At 45.6% G+C, this 22858-nt stretch overlaps 1 protein-coding gene across 16 annotated transcripts in view; it reads right to left on the bottom strand.

The window, feature by feature from the left end:
* The window catches only part of LOC131682870 (lysosomal-associated transmembrane protein 4B), an 897979-nt gene that overhangs the window by 139208 nt on the left and 735913 nt on the right, over positions 1-22858 (bottom strand). Inside the window, exon 7 of one of the 16 annotated variants that reach the window (XM_058964654.1) lies at positions 9944-9978. The exons of the other annotated variants lie outside the window; for them this stretch is intronic. Coding sequence (XP_058820637.1) covers positions 9959-9978 — 20 coding nt within the window. The 3' untranslated portion in view covers positions 9944-9958. Of the gene's footprint in view, positions 1-9943; positions 9979-22858 lie in introns of those variants that run through there. 16 annotated transcript variants of the gene reach the window in all.

The raw sequence follows: 22858 nt of genomic DNA, 5'->3' as shown, positions 1-22858 counted from the left end.
CAGAAATCGAATTCGTATTTTTGATGCCAAACATCTTTAAAATGCATGAAACGTCGAGATTTTATGTTATCTCGAAAAATTTTTTTTTTATAAAAATCGACTTTTTGGGACTGCCGATTTCGCACCTTTTTGCCTTTCTCAATAGAAAGGTATTGCAATTGCTCTGAAAACCGACTTGTTAACGGAGGCCCGGAGGGCCGAGTGACATGTACCATTCGATTCAGTTCGTCGAGTTCGGCAAATGTCTGTGTGTATGTATGTGTGTATATATGAATGTGTGTGTATGTATGAATGTGTGTGTATGTGCGTATGTGTGTGTATGTGACCAAATATGTCACTCATTTTTCTCAGAGATGGCTGAACCAATTTTGACAAACTTAGTCTCAAATGAAAGGTGCAACGTTCCCATAGGCTGCTATTGAATTTCTAATGGACCCGACTTCCGGTTCCGGAATTACAGGGTGATGAGTACGAACACGCAGTGTGCAAGACTCGACACTGTCCGATTCGCCGACTGTATAAAACTGAATACGGCTGGTTCAAACGCGGAACACGCGGTACAAATTAAACGGGGAAAATTTTGCGGACTATCTTCATTCTTCCACGATCGCTATGGAACTGACTTACTAAATACTACCAGTGGCCATATATAAACACTAATATTTACAAAAGTAACAATAACATATAAAGTCTTCGTAACTGATGCTGCAGCAGTGTGCGTGTGTGCACTCGGTACAAAGATATTAAACGAAAGCGATCTCCACTATGGGCTATTCGAAAACGATGATACGATAACGCTGGCGGCTGCGTTCGGATTTATGCTCGTTACTGCAGTGGTGCCGATTCGATCGATCTGTCTCAATCATCCTCCCGCCGTTGAAAGGCTTGCCTTTCGATACACTGTTCTGGAGCTATGGGAAGAAAACACAACTTCGATACTGGACGGCGACAAATTCCTTTCTGTGTTTTTACATCAGCAACTCTCACTACGCCTCTGGAACCTGGAACGACTTCGACGATATGGCCGAGTAACCATTTTTGAACAGGCATGTTGTCCTTTTTAATCAATGCGAGTTGCCCAACTTCGACATTAACCTTTTTGTGCCATTTGTACCTCTCTTGTAGCGATGATATATATTCGGATTGCCAACCATTCCAGAAGTGTTGTATTATCACGTTAATGTGCTCGTTACGTTGCCTTGGGTGTTTGCGATTTTCCGAAACTTCGGGACGAGCAACAGCATTTAGGGGTCTGAAGATTAGAAAATGACCCGGAGTTAATGGTTCGAAGTCCTCTGGATCGTCCGACAATGGGGTCCTCTGGATCGTCCGACAATGGCCTCGAATTCAAAATAGCTTCGATTCGACACAGAACGGTCGACATTTCTTCGTAACTCAGCGATGCCCCTGCCGTGTATTTAACCAACAAAATCTTTGTTTGACGGATATTCGATTCCCAGATACCGCCGAAATGCGGTGCCTCTGGGGGGTTGAAGCGCCACTCGATCTCGTTACTGTAGGTTCGTCGAATACCGTCTTGGATGTCGGCACAAGCGAAGAATTTATCCCATTCAGACAACAGATTAGCAGCTCCGACGAAGTTCGTACCGTTATCGGTCCAAACTGTAAGCGGTCTTCCACGGCAGCCGGTGAAACGATCGAACGACGCTAAAAAGGCTGCGGTCGATCGTTTGTTTCGCTGCTTCAAGTACACTGGTCCACAAAGATCGATTCCGATTCGGTAAAACGGATATTGGCCTTCCAAGCGGCAAGCCGGCAAATCCCCCATATACTGCTGAATAGGGCGGGGATTGCTCTTGAAGCAGACAACACAATCCTTCAGAATTTTCTTCACCGTGCTTCTACCTCTGATTATCCAAAACTCTCTTCTAGTTGCTGTTAACGTGATTTGAATCCCGGCGTGCATATTGGACTCGTGCACAGATCGGATGACTGCGGTTGTGAAGGGATGATTCTTCGGTAGGATCATCTGGTGTTTCGTGTCGAATGAGCATGACGACTTCGACAGGCGACCTCCCACCCTAAGCACGCCATGATTGTCTACGAATGGAGAGAGTGGCATTAGCGAATGGTTCTTCAACTTTACTTGCTTTCGTAGTTGGGAGAATGCTTCCGGAAAGCTCTCCTCCTGGACGAATCGAACGATGGTGAGCCTTGCATGTCGGATCTCTTCCGCTGTTAGTTCTCCTTGATACTGATTAAGTGGACCACGACGACGATTCTGGAACAAGCGCTTGATGCGCGCGATGACCCGAAGCATGGTATTGTACTTGCTGCAGTTGTCGAACAGTTGGAGCTTCTCCACTACCACCGACATGGCAGTTACTGTGATCAGTTCAGGCAATTCTTCTGGGGCAATCAATTGGACTCCCTTTGGCCAAGTACTATTCCCGTCCCGCAGGAATTGTGCTCCTTGCCACCATAGTTTAGATGACCCTAGTTCGATTGGCATAATAATCCGCTGGATTATCGTGCGTGCCGACGTGAGACCAATCTCCAGAACTGGTCAATCTCTGGATCTTTGCAACACGATTCGAAACGAAAACATCCAGCTTACTGGGACAAGTGTTGATCCAACTGAGCGCGATAGTAGAGTCGGACCAAAGTAAAGCACGGTCGATGTTTGCTAGTGATCGTTTGACACTTTCTACTAATTGAGCGAGCAAAAGTGCTCCACACAGTTCTAGGCGCGGAATCGTGGCTCGATTTGCCTTTAGGGGTGCGACACGAGATTTGGAGCACAACAAACGAATTGAAATTTGACCTTGCGTATTTCGAGACCTTAAATACACACATGCCCCGTAACCCTTTTGTGATGCATCGCAGAACCCCACCAATTCGACAAATACTGTATCTGGAAGAGGAAGCACACACCTGCTTATTCGAATGGTTTTCATTTCCTGCAGCTGACGTCGATACTCGTTCAACGATTTTTCCAACTGTGGTTCAAGTGGCTCGTCCCACTTCCGTTTTGTTTGCCATAGTTCTTGCATAATTAGTTTTCCAGTCATAACGACTGGCCCTGCTAGTCCTAGAGGGTCAAATAATTTTGATATATCCGACAGAACTGTGCGTTTGGTCGATACTCGTTCGTTGGAAGCAAAAGACAATACGTCGAAACTGAAAACGTCCTCGCTGGGTTGCCAAGTTAACCCGAGAGTTTTGGTACGACCTTCATCGCTGAATAGCACCTTCTTTTCCAGCTTCTCTTCCGACAAATCAGCCAGCACTTCTTTACGATTTGAACACCACTTGTGCAACTCGAAGCCTGCCTTTCCAAACATTCCCACTAGTTGTTTCTTTTTTTTTTTTTTTTTACAATGGAGAAGACCTTTATGTCCTAGCCCAGTACACGTGCTAACGGTAGGGTCCAATCTACCACACGGGGTGCACTGGGGGCGTGTCGGGCTCGAATGGTGACCAGCCATTAATACCGACTAAACTCCATTGGGCTCCGCCATCATTCCTCCCAGGAACTACCTCTCGGTATTACTTCTGGGGGGATGGCTGTACTAAGTGTACTCATTCACTCTCACTCACGCGATCATACATCCTGTATGAGGCTTACTTGGGTGCTCTCTCAATCACACTTTGATTCGCTCTCAAACACTCCCACATGAGGCTGACTTTTGTGCTCACCTTTTACGTTCCATGCGAGGCTGACTTGTGTGCTCACCTTACTCATTCCTTGCTAGGCTTACTTTTGTGCTCGCCCTACCCATACATGTGAGGCTGACTTGGGTGCTCACCCTATCACCTGATTCACTCTCAATCGTGCCACTCTATTGTACCTTTGTCACTCCCTCTGGCATCCCATGTGGGACATTTTTCTTAGGCCCCACTTCTGACATACCATGCGAGGCTGACTTTTGTGCTCACCTTTTTCATTCCTTGCTTGCAACCAACCTGTGAGGCTGACTTTTATGCTCACCCTTAACATGCAGTGTGAGACTGACTTGGATGCTCACCCTTTCACTCCTCTGCCACGCCATGAGGCATCGATAGCTAAGTCCCAACATACTACGCTACGACCCTCCCGTCTTGGCATGAGGCAGTCCACTTATACGCCTATACACTCACTCTTCTGTCTTGCTTCGGGGTGGCTGGGTTTACCCCTTACGCGGTTGCCATTCGCTGCGCCAACCTACCTCGGCATGAACAGACCATTCACTCTCTTATTTTGCGCTTGGCCTTTTTCGCTCCAACTAACCAATCACTAGTTAGCCGTGCCCGCCGTCTGCTGCTCGGTTCGCCAGATTACCTGTAGCCTACTGGCAATCTGGATGGTAGCAGCCGAGACTGCGTTCCACTTCTCCACCGTTTGACACATCCGCTGGATAAGGGTATCCGGGGTTGTGTCCCAGCCACAGACGTCAAGCATTGCTCTTCTTTCGACGTCGAACCGATGACATACGAACAGTATGTGCTCGGCAGTTTCATCTACACCTGGGCAGTCCGGGCAGACTGGGACCTCCGCGTGTCCGAACCTGTGGAGGTACTGACGGAAACAGCCATGGCCTGACAGGAATTGTGTCAGGTGGAAGTGAACTTCCCCATGGGGTCTTCCCACCCAGCTCGATATGCTAGGTATCAGCCGGTGGGTCCACCTACCTTTCGAGGAGTTGTCCCACTCACGCTGCCATCTGGCGACCGAGGTCACCCTGGTGCGCTCGCGGGCTCCCCTATTTCCACGTAGCTCAAAGCACTCCTCATCTTCCCGAATGACCAGCCCGACTGGCATCATGCTCGCTATCACGCAGGATGCATCGTGTGATACCGTGCGGTAGGCAGATATCACTCTGAGGCACATCACGCGGTAGGTGCTCTCCAGTTTCTGTAGGTAACTGGTTACCCTCAGTGCTCTTGACCATGACGGGCCGCCGTACCTGAGGATAGATACGGCAACGCCTGCCAGTAACCTACGTCTACTGGCGCACACCTTTGAGCTGTTGGACATCATTCTCGATAGTGCCGCAACAGCAGTCGACGCTCTCTTGCACGTATAGTCGACATGGCTGCCGAAGGTCAGCTTGTCGTCTATAATGACTCCGAGAGACTTCAGACTTCGCTGTGAAGTGATCGCGACTTCTCCCACATGGATAACTGCATGTTGTGCCGACTTGCGGTTGTTGACGATAACTACCTCCGTCTTATGATGAGCGAGCTCCAGGCCTCTCGCGCTCATCCATTCCTCCACCGTGCTAATCGCGTGTTCTGCGGTTAGTTCTACCTCAGGAATTGACTCCCCGTAGACCTCCAAGGTTACGTCGTCGGCAAAGCCGACGATCTTGACCCCAGGAGGGAACTTCAGTCTCAGAACCCCGTCATACATGAGGTTCCATAGCACCGGGCCTAGGATCGAGCCCTGCGGGACTCCGGCGGTAATCGGAACCCTTTTCTGACCGGCATCGGTCTCGTATAGCAGTACGCGGTTTTGGAAGTAACTTTCCAGGATCCGGTACAGACCCACCGGTAGGCTAAACCGGTGTAACGAGAGCGCGATGGCATCCCAGCTTGCGCTGTTGAATGCATTCTTCACGTCAAGTGTCACTAACGCACAGTATCGAATACCTCGCCTTTTTCGTTGGATCGCTATCTCGGCAGTATTTATCACTGAGTTGAGAGCGTCCACTGTGGACTTACCCTTCCGAAAGCCAAACTGGTTGCTTGACAGACCGTCCGTACCTTCCGCGTACGGGGTGAGCCTGTTGAGGATGATCCTCTCAAGCAGTTTGCCAGTCGTGTCTATCAGACAGATTGGTCTGTACGCCGATGGGTCGCCTGGCGGCTTCCCGGGCTTCGGCAACAGCACCAGTTTCTGCCTTTTCCATCTATCGGGGAAACGGCACTCGTCAAGGCATCTCTGCATAGCTAGCCTGAACATGTTCGGGTTCGCTATGATCGCTGCCTTGAGAGCGTTGTTCGGGACTCCATCCGGCCCTGGAGCTTTATTCATTGCTAGGGATTTAGCCACTGCGAGTAGTTCTTCGTTCGTCACTGGAGCCACCATTTCGACCGTGCCCGCACTGTCTCGTAGTGCAGGTGGCCAGGGGCTTGTGGCTCGAGACGGGAAGAGTACTTCGATAATCGTTGCCAACCGGTCCGGAGACCGTTCTGGGGGTGAGGAGCCCCCTTTGGTCTTGGCCATCACAATCCGGTAGGCGTCACCCCACGGATTCGCGTTGGCACTCTCACACAGGTTGTCGAAACACGCTCTCTTGCTGCTTTTAATAGCCTTGTTAAGGGCTAATTTCGCAGCTCGAAACACTTCACGGCGGTTCTCTCTTGCATCCTCGGTGCGAGCTCTTTGCATCCTACGTCTAGCTCTGAGACAGACTGACCGTAGAGCTGCAATCTCGGCACTCCACCAGTATACCGGGCATCTACCGTTTCTTGGCAGTGTTTTTCTCGGCATAGTGGCGTCGCACGCGCGTGATAGAACAGCTACCAGCGCATCCCCGCTTAGACTGTCGGTGTTGGCCTCCAGTCCCAGGGCCGCGGTGAAAGCTTCGCTGTCGAAGTGATTGGACTTCCACCCGCGTACCTGACAGGGATCTCCCGCCCTCGGATGCTGCACACCATAGTTGAGCTTAAAGCGGATTGCTAAATGATCACTATGGGTGTAGCCTTCGTCTACCCTCCATTCCATGCCTGGAGCCAGACTCGGGCTGGCAAAGGTCAAATCAATCCACGCCTCCACTCCGTTTCTACGGAATGTACTAGCGGAGCCATCATTAGCTAGCACAGTATCGAGTTTCGCAAACGCTTCCATTAGCGCTTGACCCCTGCTATTTGTACAGCGGCTGCCCCACTCCACTGCCCAAGCGTTGAAGTCTCCCGCTATTACTACCGGTTTCCGGCCCACGAGGTCCGACGAGAGCCTGTCGATCATCTGGTAGAACTGTTCTATTGGCCACCTTGGTGGGGCGTAGCAGCTGCAATAGAACACACCATTGATCTTGGCAATCGCCACACCCTCGGCGGAGGGGTGTATTACCTCTTGAACCGGGAACCTTCCCGTTGTACAGATTGCCACCATTCCAGACCCGTCCGACACCCAATTGCCGTTGCCGGCAGGGATGCTGTACGGGTCTGATAAGAGGGCGACATCTGTCCTCGACTCCGAGACCGACTGCCACAGCAGCTGTTGGGCTGCTGCACAATGGTTAAGATTTAGCTGTGTGACTCTCACGGCTTCTTCTTATTTAACTCGCCGAAGGGACACGAAGGTCCGCCCATAGCATGTTTATGGGCTTGCTTCTTAGAGGTGCAGATAAGGCACTTATATGCCTTAGTGCACCCCCGCTCTTTATGCCCCTCCTCGCCGCATCGACGACATAGCTTACTCCTGTCTAAGCCTTTGCATTCATAGTTGTTTCTTTAGTTGTTTCTTTATCTCGAGCGCTTCGTCGACAGTGTCCGCGCCAAATAGCGCATCATCCACGTACACCGGTTTCTTGCCAAATTTTGCTGCAAGCGGGAATCCTTCTGCTTCATCGTCGCACATCTGCATTAAGGTTCGAGTAGCCAGAAACGGTGCGCTTGCCGTACCATATGTAACCGTTGTAAGCTGGTAAACGTTGATTTCGTCATCGATACTGGACCTCCACAGAATCTGATGGAATCGACGATCTTCCTTACGTACCGAAATTTGTCTAAACATTTTCGATACATCTGAAGTAACAGCAACTTTGTACGTTCGGAAGCGAAGTAGTGTATCGATTAGACCTGGCTGCAGAGTTGGTCCTACCATCAGTGGGTCATTTAGTGATTTTCCGTTGCCGGATTTAGCCGAAGCATCGAAAACGACCCTTAATTTCGTCGTACTACTATTTGGGCTCGTGACAGCATGATGTGGCATAAAATAATTCGGTCCTGACTGTAATTCTGTTGGATTGAACGTCTCAATTTTTTCCATATGGCCCATATCAATATATTCCTTCATGAACTTCTTATAATCGTTATACAGTTGATGATCCTTTGCGAGTCGTTTTGCCAACAAAAGAAGTCTACGGTGGGCGATGTGGCTAGAATCGCCCAGTTCTGCGTCGAGATTTTATGTTATCAAGAAAAATTTTTATTTATAAAAATCCACTTTTTGGGACTTTGCCGATTTCGCACCTTTTTTTTCAATGTAATATTAATGTGGCTGTTTTTTCTTTTACAAAGTTTTAGAACTCGAATAATGATTTCTATTCTTGTATATAGTTGTCATGTCGTGTATAATAAAAATGTAATGTATACATTTGGAAGCTTATAATGAATATAAACAACGCAAAAATTATAGAGATCCAATAAACGTTAGTTTTTACGAAAAATGTTAAGTGGGACTGTTATGCCGAGAAATCGAACGGAAACCGGAAAATTCTACGCATGTCAGTCCCATAACGATCTATGCAAACGATTTTTTTTTTTACAAAAGTGTATATTGTGTGTTTTTTGTTACTCGGGAGATTTTTTGCTTCATCATTGGAAAGTACCTATTTTTACTCTATTTAGAAGGGTATCTCACAAAATCATTAATTTCTCTGCCTAGGAGTGCGTATAATTCGGCATCAACAACTTTGCTTCGTTCTCAAGAACCAATCTAATAACGCAAATGGTCTAAGAACGATGAAATGCTAGTGTTTGATCGCAATAAAGTCAATAAAGTCTCAAGGCCATAGTCAAAGTAAAAGGTGGTCATATCCAGCAAAAGTGAATTAGTTTTTATTATTTTTACACATTCTGCACTTTAAAGTGAATCAAAAAAATTCCAAACCGAATGTATGGCCTTTTCACTTGGTTGCACTTCGCATACCGTACCCTGTAGCTCGTTACATAGATTTTTCGGATTTAGAATGATATCAATGACAAGTGATCAAGTGAGGACTATAACTTTTTTATAGAGCGATGGTGTCGCCCTCTCTAGTTCTTTTCTAAAGTTACAATTACGTTTAATATACAAGAACGACCCATCTTTATAGAATAAGTTATTTGCTGGTTTGCATGACATTAACTTTTATTCTGTTCGTACCACATTAAAACCATATGAGAATTTTCTTCTGAATCAGGGACTCTTCAGTCAGCGCACTTAAGGTTGGACAGAGAATGTTTTTTCCACACCGTGCGTTAGATCTTCATAAAAATCAATCAGCTTATGTAGAATGTTGTTACAGTACTGCTGATTGATTTTTATGAAGATCTAACGCACGATATGGAAAAACTGCGTTTTTCGTTTTCGATTTTTGCCCTTTCTCTGTTGAACCTTAACAGTACATAACCGGTCGTACTGTTAAGGTTGAACAGAGAAAGGGCAAAAATGTCTATAAACAAGAGAATGTAAAAACATACAAAAAAGGCGAAGTGCCTATATTTTTAATTTTAAGATCTAAAACAATTTAATTCCTAGTAAATCAATGTTTGTAATGATGCTTTCGTTTGTCATACGTATTTCAGCTTATGATGAAATTCCCAACTATTAGTATTATTAAACAATAGGTTTAGAGATATATTCAGTTGATTTTCTCGAATACGATAGCAGTCACGCCCTTCTGAAATGTTAACCTAGATTTGAATAGCATCATCAATTAGTAACACTTAAGAATTCAGATTGGTTGGTTTAAGCTAATTTTCACTATACCTATACACTATATCTCAGAAGACTTAATATAGAATTTAAAAAAATGGCTTACCTTTGCATACTTACTAACATTTGCTCTTATACTTGTTGTATTAAGCTAAAACTACTAACACAGAGAACCGACATCGATGTTCGAACCAATGAGATTGAATATGCCGTCATACCAGCATATTCCAACTGTAGGTATAACTATGTTGACCATTTTGAATGTTTATGTGATTGATTGTTTATAAGTATATCACAAGTGATTGCCCGTGGTTGCTACTCCGTTACCAATAGAGAATGAAAAATCTTCATTCGAAACAACACGTTTTGCTAACATAACATTGTGTAATCTGTAATAATGTTTACAGGGTTTATTAGTTAATGTTCGGGTAATATTAATAGTAAAACTATTTCTGTAGTTAACTTTTCAGCCAACTATTTTCTCAACCATCGTCAAGCTCGTTAAGCTCGTTCGCTTCACGCTTGTGAGACTGTTAAAATGTTAGTGGACTGTTATATTTGGATAGTCCCGCGACCGTGTAGCGAACGGGCTTAAATTTATGAGGATAGCTGAAGAATATTATTATTAATATTCAACGAACAACATCAACCAAAACCTGTAAATAGAATCGAACGGTGGCTAAAGCTGGAAACAAAAAAAAAAACAATCTGTAATAATCCATGCTACCGCCAGCACTGATTAGATCCAGAACATGCTACCACTAACACGAAATACCACGGACCAGTATCCGAAACTTCTAGAATCGTCACATGGGCTTGTATCACCGGCAGCAACAGATGTATTTGTTTATTTCCTGGTTCGGCAAACTTTGTGGAATGTCCTGTTCAGGCAAGAAAGCATTAAAGGCCATTCCACAATGTAATCTCCATGTAAGTGAATAGAGAACAGTGAGTCTAGTTATGTAAGTTATGTAATGGCTGGCTCGATGGACTATCCAAATCAGTCTTGGATCACATATATTTGGAGCAACATCAGATGTGGCAGTTGTCATTCTCAATTCGGCAGTTTTCACGCCGCCCTTCGTTTTATGTCTTGGTAAGGCCAACCTTGTGTCGAAGGGTGCCAATTAAGGCGTATTCTTGATGGTCACAATATTAGTGTTTCTGCATTTGAATCGGCAGGCAGCCTTTATCAATCTTCTTTTCTTCTTTTTATCTATCTATCTATCTATCTATATATATATATATATATATATATATATATATATATATATATATATATATATATATATATATATATATATATATATATATATATATATATATATATATATATATATATATATATATGTATATATATATATATATATATATATATATATATATATATATATATATATATATATATATATATATATATATATATATATATATATATATATATATATATATATATATATATATATATATATATATATATATATATATATATATCTATCTATCTTTTTTTTAGAGAGCGGTAAAAAAAATTTCAGGAAAACCCTGAGTGAGGAAAAATGTACAAAAACCCCAATGTCTCAGGGAACGGGTTTGGGCTGCCATCACCCGACCCGCTAAAAACCACTGCTCTTGCCCAGAACCTGATTCCTCCCCGGCACTACCTTAATGTAATACTTCGGGGAGGGGTTTTTATGTGCATAGCACACACTCTAATTCAACTACTTACTAGTTCGTTTCTTCCGCAGGGTTACAGCCCCATTCCTCTACACACCACCAATTCTCTACCATCCACACAGACTGGCAAGTTCTGCATGGCAGTCGGAAAGCTGGCTGTGAGTCGAGGCTTAGTACTCCTCCCCTACGAGTACAGTCTGGGTGGCAAACTTCAAACTGTCTAATTCACCGAGCCCTTCGGCTCCTTTGTGCCAGTTAGCACCACAACTCCCTTTTCGCACCATTCAGCGCCGTTTACTCATTGAGCACCAGACTTGTCCCAGTCCCCGACGATGGACCTAGCCTACTCCGACGGAGAATTCCCCGGCGAGAGAAGTTCTCCCGAAACCAAGCCAACCAACCAGATGTCGAGGTCAGTTCGGCGATTCCGGTGGAGCAGGGCGTCCGGTTCGCTGATGCCCCGACGACCTGCGACTGGTGGTATTTCGTCGCGGTCTACTCAGTCTAGTCCCCGGCGGTGGATCTAGTTTACGCCGACGGAGAGTTCCCCGGCGAAGGAGGCTCTCCCGATACCGATTCTTCTTTTGTTATAGCACCACAATTTCTTGAGCCCTTTGGCTTCCTCTCGTCCTCTCGAGGTCTATCCGGCGATTCCGGTTGGAGCGTAGCTTCCGGTTCATCAGCGCCCCAACGACCCACTGCTAGCTCTGCGACGCGGTCTACTCGGTCTAATCCCCGGCGGTGGATCTAGCCTACTCACGAGCTACCCGGTAGGATGTCGGTTCAGCGATTCCGGTGAAGCTTGACGTCCGGTTCCCAGGCGCCCCGACGACCCTACTCGGTGCTACGTCACGTACTACTCAACTGGTCCCCGGCGGTGGACAAAGTCTACACAGTTGGAAAGTTCCCCGGCGGCGGAATTTCACTCGAAACCCGATTTGCGGCTTCTTGCTGGTCTCTTCGCCACTTCCTCTGCAACTCGGAGAGTATGCTCGAGACCACTCTGTTGACAGCGTCCCAGGTATGTTCGTCACGGCACATCTCTTCGACGATATTGTCCACTGTCGTACCAGGTATACCCCTACGAACTTCTTCGAATCTAGGGGATTCGAAGACCACGTGTTCCGGTGTTTCCTGCATAGTCGCACACTCCGTGCAAAGGGGTGACGAAGCATGTCCAAACCGATGCAAGTACTTCCGGAAGCATCCGTGCCCGGACAAAAACTGCGTCAAATGGAAGTTCACTTCTCCATGCTTCCTATGTACCCAGGCCGTTGCCTGTTGCCATTTAGCCAACGAGTCCGCTCGAACCAGTCTCCTAGCGTTACGTGCATTTCTCCGCTGGTAGCATTCCACGTCCTCCGCCAGGGTAATGCAGATGGGGATCATCCCGGCGATAACGCATACTGCCTCCGACGATATTGTTCTGTAGGCACTCGCGACTCGTACGGCTATCAGTCGGAATGTCCTGTTTAGCTTTTCACGGTTCCGCTTGGTTTTCAGCGCAGCACTCCAGGCAGGAACCCCATATCGGAGTATCGATGACGAAATAGTAGATACCAGACGTCTCGTGCTGCTTCTCGGACCGCCGACGTTTGGCATGATTCTCGCTATTGCGTTCGTTGCCTTCGCAGACTTTTCACAGGCGTAATCAACGTGGTTGTTGAAGCTCAACCGGTCGTCGATTATAACTCCCAATTGCTTCAATGCACGTTTCGATGCAATCACGTGCCCTCCGACGTCGATCTGCATCCGTTGGACCGATCTGCAGTTACTGACCAACAACACCTCCGTCTTGTGGTGAGCTATTTGCAGCTTGACTCCGTTCATCCAGCTCTCGATCGCGTCTATTGTCTCCATCACCGACACCTCCACTTCTTCAAGTGTCTCACCCATCACCGTTAGTGACACGTCGTCCGCGAAACCTACGATTTTCACTTTCCTAGGCAGCTGCAGCGTTAAGACCCCATCGTACATCCCGTTCCAAAGGGTTGGACCGAGAATGGAGCCCTGAGGAACGCCGCTGTGACACGCAATTACTTCTGTCCTTCGCTCGTCTCGTACAGCAGCACTCTGCTCTGAAAGTAGCTCTTCAGGATCTGGCATAGATAGTCGGGAACCCTCATTCTATGCAGCGCTGCAGCGATGGCTTCCCAGCTGGCACTGTTGAACGCGTTCTTCACATCTATCGTGACCACAGCATAGTATCGATCTCCTCTTCGCTTCTGTTTAGATGACTTCTCAGCACTCTCGAGCACTGTCCGAATTGCATCCAATGTCGAGGCTCCTTTGCGGAAACCGAACTGCATCTTGGACAGTCCGCGCTCACCTTCCGTGAATTTCATCAACCTGTTACGAATGATCCTTTCCAGGAGTTTTCCGAGTGTAACCAGCAGGTATATGGGCCGGTACGAGGCCGGATCGCCAGGTGGCTTCCCTGGCTTTGGCAGCAACACCAGCTTCTGGGCCTTCCACATTTCGGGGAAGTTGCCTTCATTTAGGCACTTCTGCAGTACTATCCTGAACATGTCCGGATATGCCAGGATCGCAGCTTTCAGTACCACGTTTGGTATTCTATCCGGACCAGGGGCTTTCTTTGATTTTAGGCGCTTCGATGTTTCTGCTAGCTCGTCGTTAGTCACTGGCCGATCCGTGTTTGTTCCTTCTTCGCCTTACGGTGTCTGTGGCCATATAGTTGGATCGTGCTTCGGGAAAAGACCCTCGACGATTATCTTCAGCTTGCTCGGACTCATTTCGGCTGGCGTCGTCGGACCCTTTATTTTCGCCATCACGACTCGGTATGCGTCACCCCAGGGATTGGTGTCTACTTCTCGGCATAGCTCCTTGTGGCACTCTGACTTGCTAAGTCTGATCTCCCGTTTCAAAGCGGCCCTAGCTTCCCGAAACGCTGCCTTACGCTCTTCTCTATCTGGTTCCGACCTGGCTCTTTGGACCCGCCTTCTGGCTCTGAGACAAGCAGCGCGTAACGTACTAAGCGTCTCGTTCCACCAGTAAGCTGGACGCCGTTTGTTGCGTGGTTCCACTTTTCGCAGCATTGTGGCGTCACAAGCCGCCACAATCCTTCTTGTTAGGTCAGCCGCATCCACGTTCTCGGTCCCGCCGTTCGGCCGAAGTGCCTCAACAAAGAGGTCTTTGTTGAAGGCTTTCGTCTTCCAGTTTCGTTCGCCGGTCACCCTTCTCTGTACTGCCGCGGGGTTCCGTTGACCGATACGGTAGCGAATCTCCTGGTGGTCACTATGCGTATACGTTTCGCATACTCTCCAATTCATGTTCGCCGTCAATGAGGGACTACAGAATGTGACGTCGATGATAGACTCCCTCCCGTCTCTCCGAAATGTGCTAACAGAGCCTTCATTGCACAATCGTACGTCTAACCTCGCTAGAGCTTCCTGCAGGATACACCCTCTTGTGTTGGTTACTCTACTGCCCCATTCCACAGCCCAGGCGTTGAAGTCACCACCAATGACTACCGGCTTCCGATCGATCAACTGCTCGGTTAACTGCTCCAGTATTAGGCTGAACTACTCTACTCTACCTTGGGGGAGCTACATACGAAGATGCCGTTGATTTTGGCTATCACGAAACCCTCGTATGAACGTTCTACCACTTCTTGGATGGGGAATCTTCACATTACTTGTATCACGGCGGTTCCTGATCTATCCGCCACCTAGTTAACGTTATTAGGGGGGGGGGCATGATAAGGCTCTGCGAGCAAAGCGACTTCGCACATAGTTTCTGTCGTGGACTGCCACAACAGTTGCTGTGCGGTATCACAGTGATTCAGGTTTATCTGGGTCACCTCCATCACCGTTGGCCTACAGTCGCCTTCTTGTAGGCTGGGCATTTTTTTTACAATGGAGAAAACCTTTACGTCCTAGCCCAGTACACGTGCTATTGGTAGGGTCCAATCTACCGCACGAGGTGCACTGGGGGCGTGTCGGGCTCGTATGGTGACGCTGCCATTAATACCGACTAAACTCCATTGGGCTCCGCCATCGTTCCTCCCAGGTACTACCTCTCGGTATTACTTCTGGGGGGAAGGCTGTACTTAAAGTACTCATTCACTCTCACTCACGCGTTCATACGTACTGTATGAGGCTTACTTGGGTGCTCTCTCTATCGCACATTGATTCACTCTCAAACACTCCCACATGAGGCTGACTTTTGTGCTCACCTTTTTCGTTCCTTGCGAGACTGACTTGTGTGCTCACCTTACTCATTCCTTGCTAGGCTTATTTTTGTGCTCGCAAGGAATGAAAAAAGTTAGCACACAAGTAAGCCTCACATGGTATGGGTGGGCCATACCATGTGAGGCTGACTTGGGTGCTCACCCTATCACCTGGTTCACTCTCGATCGTGCCACTCTATTGTACCTCTGTCACTCTCCCTGGCATCCCATGTGGGACATTTTTCTTAGGCCCCACTTCTGACATACCATGCGAGGCTGACTTGTGTGCTCACCTTTTTCATTCCTTGCTAGGCTTACTTTTGTGCTAGCCTCTACCATACCATGTGAGGCTGACTTTTGTGCTCACCCTTAACATGCCGTGTGAGACTGACTTGGATGCTCACCCTTTCACTCCTCTGCCACGCCATGAGGCATCGATAGCTAAGTCCCAACATACTACGCTACGACCCTCCCGTCTTGGCATGAGGCAGTCCACTTATACGCCTATACACTCACTCTTCTGTCTTGCTTCGGGGTGGCTGGGTTTACCCCTTACGCGGTTGCCAGTCGCTGCGCCAAACCTGCCTCGGCATGAACAGACCATTCACTCCCTTTTTTGCGCTTGGCCTTTTTCGCTCCAGCTAACCTATCACTAGTTAGCCGTGCCCGTCGTCTGTTGCTCGGTTCGCCAGATTACCTGTAGTCTACAGCCAATCTGGATGGTAGCAGCCGAGACTGCGTTCCACTTCTCTACCGATTGACACATCCGCTGAATAAGGGTATCAGGGGTTGTGTCCCAGCCACAGACGTCAAGCATTGCTCTTCTTTCGACCTCGAACCGATGACATACGAATGACATACGAACAGTATGTGTTCGGCAGTTTCGTCTACACCTGGGCAGTCCGGGCAGACTGGGACCTCCGCGTGCCCGAACCTGTGGAGATACTGTCGGAAACAGCCATGGCCTGACAGGAATTGTGTCAGGTGGAAGTGAACTTCCCCATGGGGTCTTCCCACCCAGCTCGATATGCTAGGTATCAGCCGGTGGGTCCACCTACCTTTCGAGGAGTTGTCCCACTCACGCTGCCATCTGGCGACCGAGGTCACCCTGGTGCGCTCGCGGTCTCCCCTATTTCCACGTAGCTCGAAGCACTCCTCATCTTCCCGAATGACCAGCCCGACTGGCATCATGCTCGCTATCACGCAGGATGCATCGTGTGATACCGTGCGGTAGGCAGATATCACTCTGAGGCACATCACGCGGTAGGTGCTCTCCAGTTTCTGTAGGTAACTGGTTACCCTCAGTGCTCTTGACCATGACGGGCCGCCGTACCTGAGGATAGATACGGCAACGCCTGCCAGTAACCTACGTCTACTGGCGCACACCTTTGAGCTGTTGGACATCATTCTCGATAGAGCCGCAACAGCAGTCGACGCTCTCTTGCATGTATAGTCGACATGGCTGCCGAAGGTCAGCTTGTCGTCTATAATGACTCCGAGAGACTTCAGACTTCGCTGTGAAGTGGTCGTGACTTCTCCCACATGGATAATTGCATGTTGTGCCGACTTGCGGTTGTTGACGATAACTACCTCCGTCTTATGCTGAGCGAGCTCCAGGCCTCTCGCGCTCATCCATTACTCCACCGTGTTGATCGCGTGTTCTGCGGTTAGTTCTACATCAGGAATTGACTCCCCGTAGACCTCCAAGGTTACGTCGTCGGCAAAGCCGACGATCTTGACCCCAGGAGGGAACTTCAGTCTCAGAACCCCGTCATACATGAGGTTCCATAGCACCGGGCCTAGGATCGAGCCCTGCGGGACTCCGGCGGTAATCGGAACCCTTTTCTGACACCAGCGTTAAGTTAGGCACCAAAAACGGGAGGCACCAAAAAATATTTTGGTGCTTCAAACATTTTTTGGTGCCCGAAACTTAGCGATTACGGCGCCACCTATTAGCAAATAGCAGAAACCAGTGTAAAGTTAGGCACTAAATTCCTAATGTTGGTTCAAATAATTTTATTTTGTAAACTTATTTATACATGCAATACATACGTAAAGTGCTAAAATATTCAGATATTATCTGCCATAGATCTAAGCCTTAATTCCCACAAATTGATTGAATTCGAAAATGAGACCAAACATTGTCATTATTCACATTATTATGGATTTTAAATATCTTGACCTGACATATGGGACATGAGCAGGACCACCGCACACATATTGCTAGTTCAATTCCGAAGATGCCCAGCAATCTTCTAGCAAAATGATTTTCCTAGACTCTCGGTCTTACTCGAGATATCCACCATACAGTGTCATTGTTTAGATTCAAATGGATTCTGAATATTTTGACCTGACATATGGGACATGAGCAGGACCACCTCACACATATAGCTAGTTCAATTCCCAAGATGCCCAGCAATCTTCTAGCAAAATGATTTTCCTAGACTCTCGGTCTTACTCGAGATATCCACCATACAGTGTCATTGTTTACATTCAAATGGATTCTGAATATTTTGCCCTGACATATGGGACATGAGCAGGACCACCGCACACATATAGCTAGTTCAATTCCTAAGATGCCCAGCAATCTTCTAGCAAAATGATTTCCCTAGACTCTCGGTCTTACTCGAGATATCCACCATACAGTGTCATTGTTTACATTCAAATGGATTCTGAATATCTTGACCTGACATATGGGACATGAGCAGGACCACCGCACACATATTGCTAGTTCAATTACTAAGATGCCCAGGAATCTTCTAGCAAAATGATTTTCCTAGACTCTCGGTCTTACTCGAGATATCCACCATACAGTGTCATTGTTTACATTCTTATGGATTCTGAATATCTTGACCTGACATATGGGACATGAGCAGGGCCACCGCACACATATTGCTGGTTCAATTACTAACATGCCCAGCAATCTTCTGTCGAAATGAAATTCTTAGACTCTCGGTTAATTTTCATTTTTGGCAATTAGGGCGGCAGTAGGGTTTTAGCACCCTGTAAATCCGAGCTGAGTTTAAATCGCTACTACACTTTTTTTTCTTTTGATTAGATTTGTCGTGCTTCTGTATGTTCACTGCAGTAATATCAACGACACGACTAGACACTTGCATTCCAAAAGTGTATCGGAAATATGACTACCCCTCAGTGACTCTGGTAACTGGTAGTGTCAAATATGACATGTGGTTAGAAAATGCATAAAACCGGTAACACTGAATCTGTTATTTTTTCAAATAGCCTGTTGTTACCGTTGCAACGGTTACAACCCCTAGTTACACAAGAAAAAATAACAACAAAACAAATCGATAGCATAAGTTCCCGGAAGTTATTGTACAAAATCGTTTTCGGATTTTATACTCTGGTTCTTTTGAACCTCCTTTCCGAAGCTATGTCGTGATGTTATCATTCATTCCAACAAGCACCGTGAATTTTACGAAACAGATCAAAGTGACTAAATACTCTAATTTATTTTTCAGAATGTTTTCAATGCACTTGTGAGATATGTTTGACTCATTGCAGTATAAAGCTCGTGATTTGAGAAAAGTTATAGGACTATATTCCGGATTAACCGAAATTGAATTTCTTCAAGTTGCTGCGGTTTGTTAAACGTCATTCTTTGGATCCATAATCCGGATTCACAGTTCGCGTAACTCCGTGGTCTTAAAATATTTCGTTTTGGATATACATAGTTATTTACAAATTGTAGTGATTTCGTCATTTCAGGTCATGTAATGCATGCATTGAGCATTCATTGTTGGCATTTTCTGACCAGTTCCAGGGTCCATAGGGAAGATTGGCCGAATCTCGAATTACTCTATAAATTTAACAATAAGCTGAGCTGAACTCCATAGAAAATATCAATTTTATTAATCAAATACCGTCTGAATAGCAGAACCGAAGTACCCAAAAACATTAGGTGTAACTGAGTTTTTTTTAACTAGGATGGTACCGATCTCGCTACTATGAATTCGGAGCATATCCCGAACTTTTGACGCAAAAATGTCCAAATGAGTATTGATAGTTACGAAATTGTGTGAAAGATTTCGAATTCTGGTTTGCATCTGATGTTAAGTCAAACACACTTAATCGATCTCAATTTCTGAAAATTCCAACTTCAACATTCAACTTGTGTAAAAATCCCTAATGTTTTAGAAGGTAGTTGGGATATCTAAACCAGGTGCGCTACTGTCGTCATGTTTTTAGTGGCTGGGTTCGACTGAATTGATAGCGGTTATACTTCTACTTAGTCAAACCATTCCGAAACCGGTTCGGAATTCCGAGTGGATTCAGTATGGATTCCAGCTCAAATGCATCCACCGATTGAGTCGAAATCGGTTGTTTCCTTAGAGCCAGAATCCATACTGAATCCATTCAGGATTTCGAACCGGTTCCGGAATGAATTTGACGGATAATTGGTGTGGCGGAGCTTGTGTTTATCGTATATAAATTCAAATGTTTACACACGTTGACAAACTAATGTTTTTGGAAGATAATTCATATTTAAAGAATGACTAACATTTAAGCAATGTAATGTCCGTCTCCTCCTGCTGTATAAGTAGTTGTACAAAGAGGTTGAAAGAACAAAAGACATACTGCCGTGATCCGCATAACAGTCATTTGCTATGGGTTTCTTATGCAGATGGGACAGTTATGCGTATCACGGAAGTATATGTCACTGGAAGTTATAAAGACATTATAAGAAATGGGCCTGTTAGTCAAAGCAACATAATAGCACGGCAATGTCATAGGTGTACCAGAGGAACCACTACCAATGTACCGAAAGAAAGTCCCAGGAAAACTACCACGATTTGTAGGGTCCTTGTTCGAGTATTTATTTCCAGTTACTTTGCTTTTGAATGGTGATTGATAAACACCCTTATTCTTGTTTGCGACGAATGCGAGATTCGTTCGAAAGCGATTCGAACGAATAGTATGCCCATTTGATGTTGCTGTCGTAAACGGGAATACAAACCACTTTCGACTGAATCTTGCATTCGTCGTAAACAAGAAAAAGGGTGAGAATTCGTTGTACACCTAGCTAAGCTCATTGGTCAGGTTATTAAAGTTGGGACTTCTAAGAAACGGAATCAATTATCCATCGGCAGAATTGTGACTATCACATCGCCAGGTAGCGCACGTTGGCAGCCATACTAAGACAAAGGCAGCTTCTGAAAAAAAAGATGAAGGATATTATCCGGCTACCGTCCAGTAGCAGCACCAGCATTACTCACTTGTATGCCAATGTTTGACAGTTGCATTGATCTCCTTGCAGAAGCTTGCATACAATCGGTCATATATATAATAGACCTCGAGCAAACTATTCGGCTAGCGAAGCACATTAATCTCAAGTGAGTAAACGGATGTTTTTCTTTGTCTTGCACATAATTGATCGTTAAACCTCCGGTTTTCTACGGATTCCTAAAACTAGCCGGCAATCTCCGTTGTTTCCGACTGCTTGAAGCTTAACTGAATTCCTTATCTGCCGTTGAATTCCTTATCAAAGCAACGGGAATTACTGAACTGCAATCACAATAACTTTATAACAACACCTGTACTACAAATAGGCACACTATCAAAACCATTTAGACTCTCAAAACTTCTGAAATGGATTCAACGTCTGGAGAATTTTTCCGATCATAAAAGTGTAAACATAATGTGGTTGCTATAGGTTGCTATACAGCAACAGAAAATCGAATAAACAAGAAAGTGTTGCTGGAGAAGTTATTTTTTTGTTCATATCGAGGGGTTATTCAATGTGCTGTTAACTTGCGGTGCATAACTCGGACACTTTTTTCACGCGATATTTCATTAAGTGGCTGCTCGTGTCGTTGGAAATATCGTATTTATCAATGTTACAATTTCTTTTGCGCCAAAGCTCAGCTAATTCTGCAAGGTAGCATTTGTTATAAAATCGTATGATTTTACCAATTTCCAAAGATTTGTAGCTCATTTCAAAGCGTGGTTTGCTCAATCATCTGACAGGGAACGACTGAGCAACAAAAATCCATCAAAGCAATACATATGAAAAAGTACAATTTGTTTACATCTGAAATTGGAAAATTTTCAAAAAGAAGTGTTTGCTTCCATTTCCAGAAAGCCATGAATATCGTGTGCCAGTTGGGAACTACTTCAGCTTGTTCAGTTATGCATGTATTTCGAAGCTTTTGTCGTGACTAACGACTTACCTTTCAATATAGGGGCCCCTTTTCAAAATTTCGGAAGAAAAATGATATAAGATTTTGAACGCTTATATCTTTTGTTGTACTGAATGGATTTAATCAATTTCTTCGGCATTTTGTCGAAAATATTTGTACCATTGTTGTATTAAATTTTGGAATATGTAGGACATTCATTATCAACGGAAAAATAGTGTTTTGAAAAATCTTTCGAAAACGAGTCGGAAAAGTGAAAATTTTCAGCCCATCCCGCACAGAGCCGTCAATATGGTGCAGCAACCAAACAATAAAATAATGGAAAGTTTATATATAGATCCACTACATGTTTGTTCCTATGATTCTTCGTATTGGGTTGCTTGACGAGAGCAGTTGGTGGAGGAAAGCCGGCATATTAGTTTTGGTTATGCCATTAGAAGCCGGACGGAAAGGAAAGGCTCATGCACGGCACGAGAACGAGCGAGAAAGCGATAGTAGTGCATATTAGCGAAAGCGTTACGTACATTTTGAACCTTAATAACTTTTCTTCTACTAAACGGATTGCCAATCTTGTTTCATAAATCGGAAGGAAAACGTTCAACGCTTGCTACCGATACGTTGTTTGCTATATAAAATTTGTTTAAATAGTTCAAAAACTACTTTAAATGAGAATCAACATTAATGATAAAACCTATAAATAGGAGTGTCGCAGCTTTTCTCAAAGCCAGACGTGTGTAAGACGCAGTGCATAACAGACGTGCGTGGTCGTGAGAAGCTGCATCAGACGACCAATCAAATCGGCTACCACCGGAGAGAAGAAAAACGTTGGTGGAGGTGGTGGCGGTGAGATGGCCAAAAAGCCAAAGGCTAAGAAACGCAGTCACTGAAAAGGTGGTAGTAACTGCCACTAAAAATGCCACCAAAACATCGAAGGCTGCAAAGCGTACTCATTCGGTGTGATCGTATTATGTACGCAGTAAAAACAATCGTCGGCAAGGTTTGAATTGTTTGAAAAGATTCTCGTCTTGTATCAACATAGTTATTTATAATTAATTAATATCAACAGACACAGCGTGGTCCTAATGATAATTTCTTAATCTATTTAAAAAGTCAACATGTAATCTGCTACGTGGAATGTGAAGATCGAACTCGGATGACACTCTGTTGAAGGTCCGCTGCAAACCAATGATGGCACCGTTTACTCCATAGTTAGTCCGGCGAAGAGGTAATCGGAGGAATAAATTATTG

This window comes from Topomyia yanbarensis, chromosome 2, assembly GCF_030247195.1.
Source record: "Topomyia yanbarensis strain Yona2022 chromosome 2, ASM3024719v1, whole genome shotgun sequence".
Taxonomy (NCBI): domain Eukaryota; kingdom Metazoa; phylum Arthropoda; class Insecta; order Diptera; family Culicidae; genus Topomyia; species Topomyia yanbarensis.
Note: the sequence above shows the minus strand (reverse complement) of the source record. Positions and strands in the feature narration are given on the sequence as shown.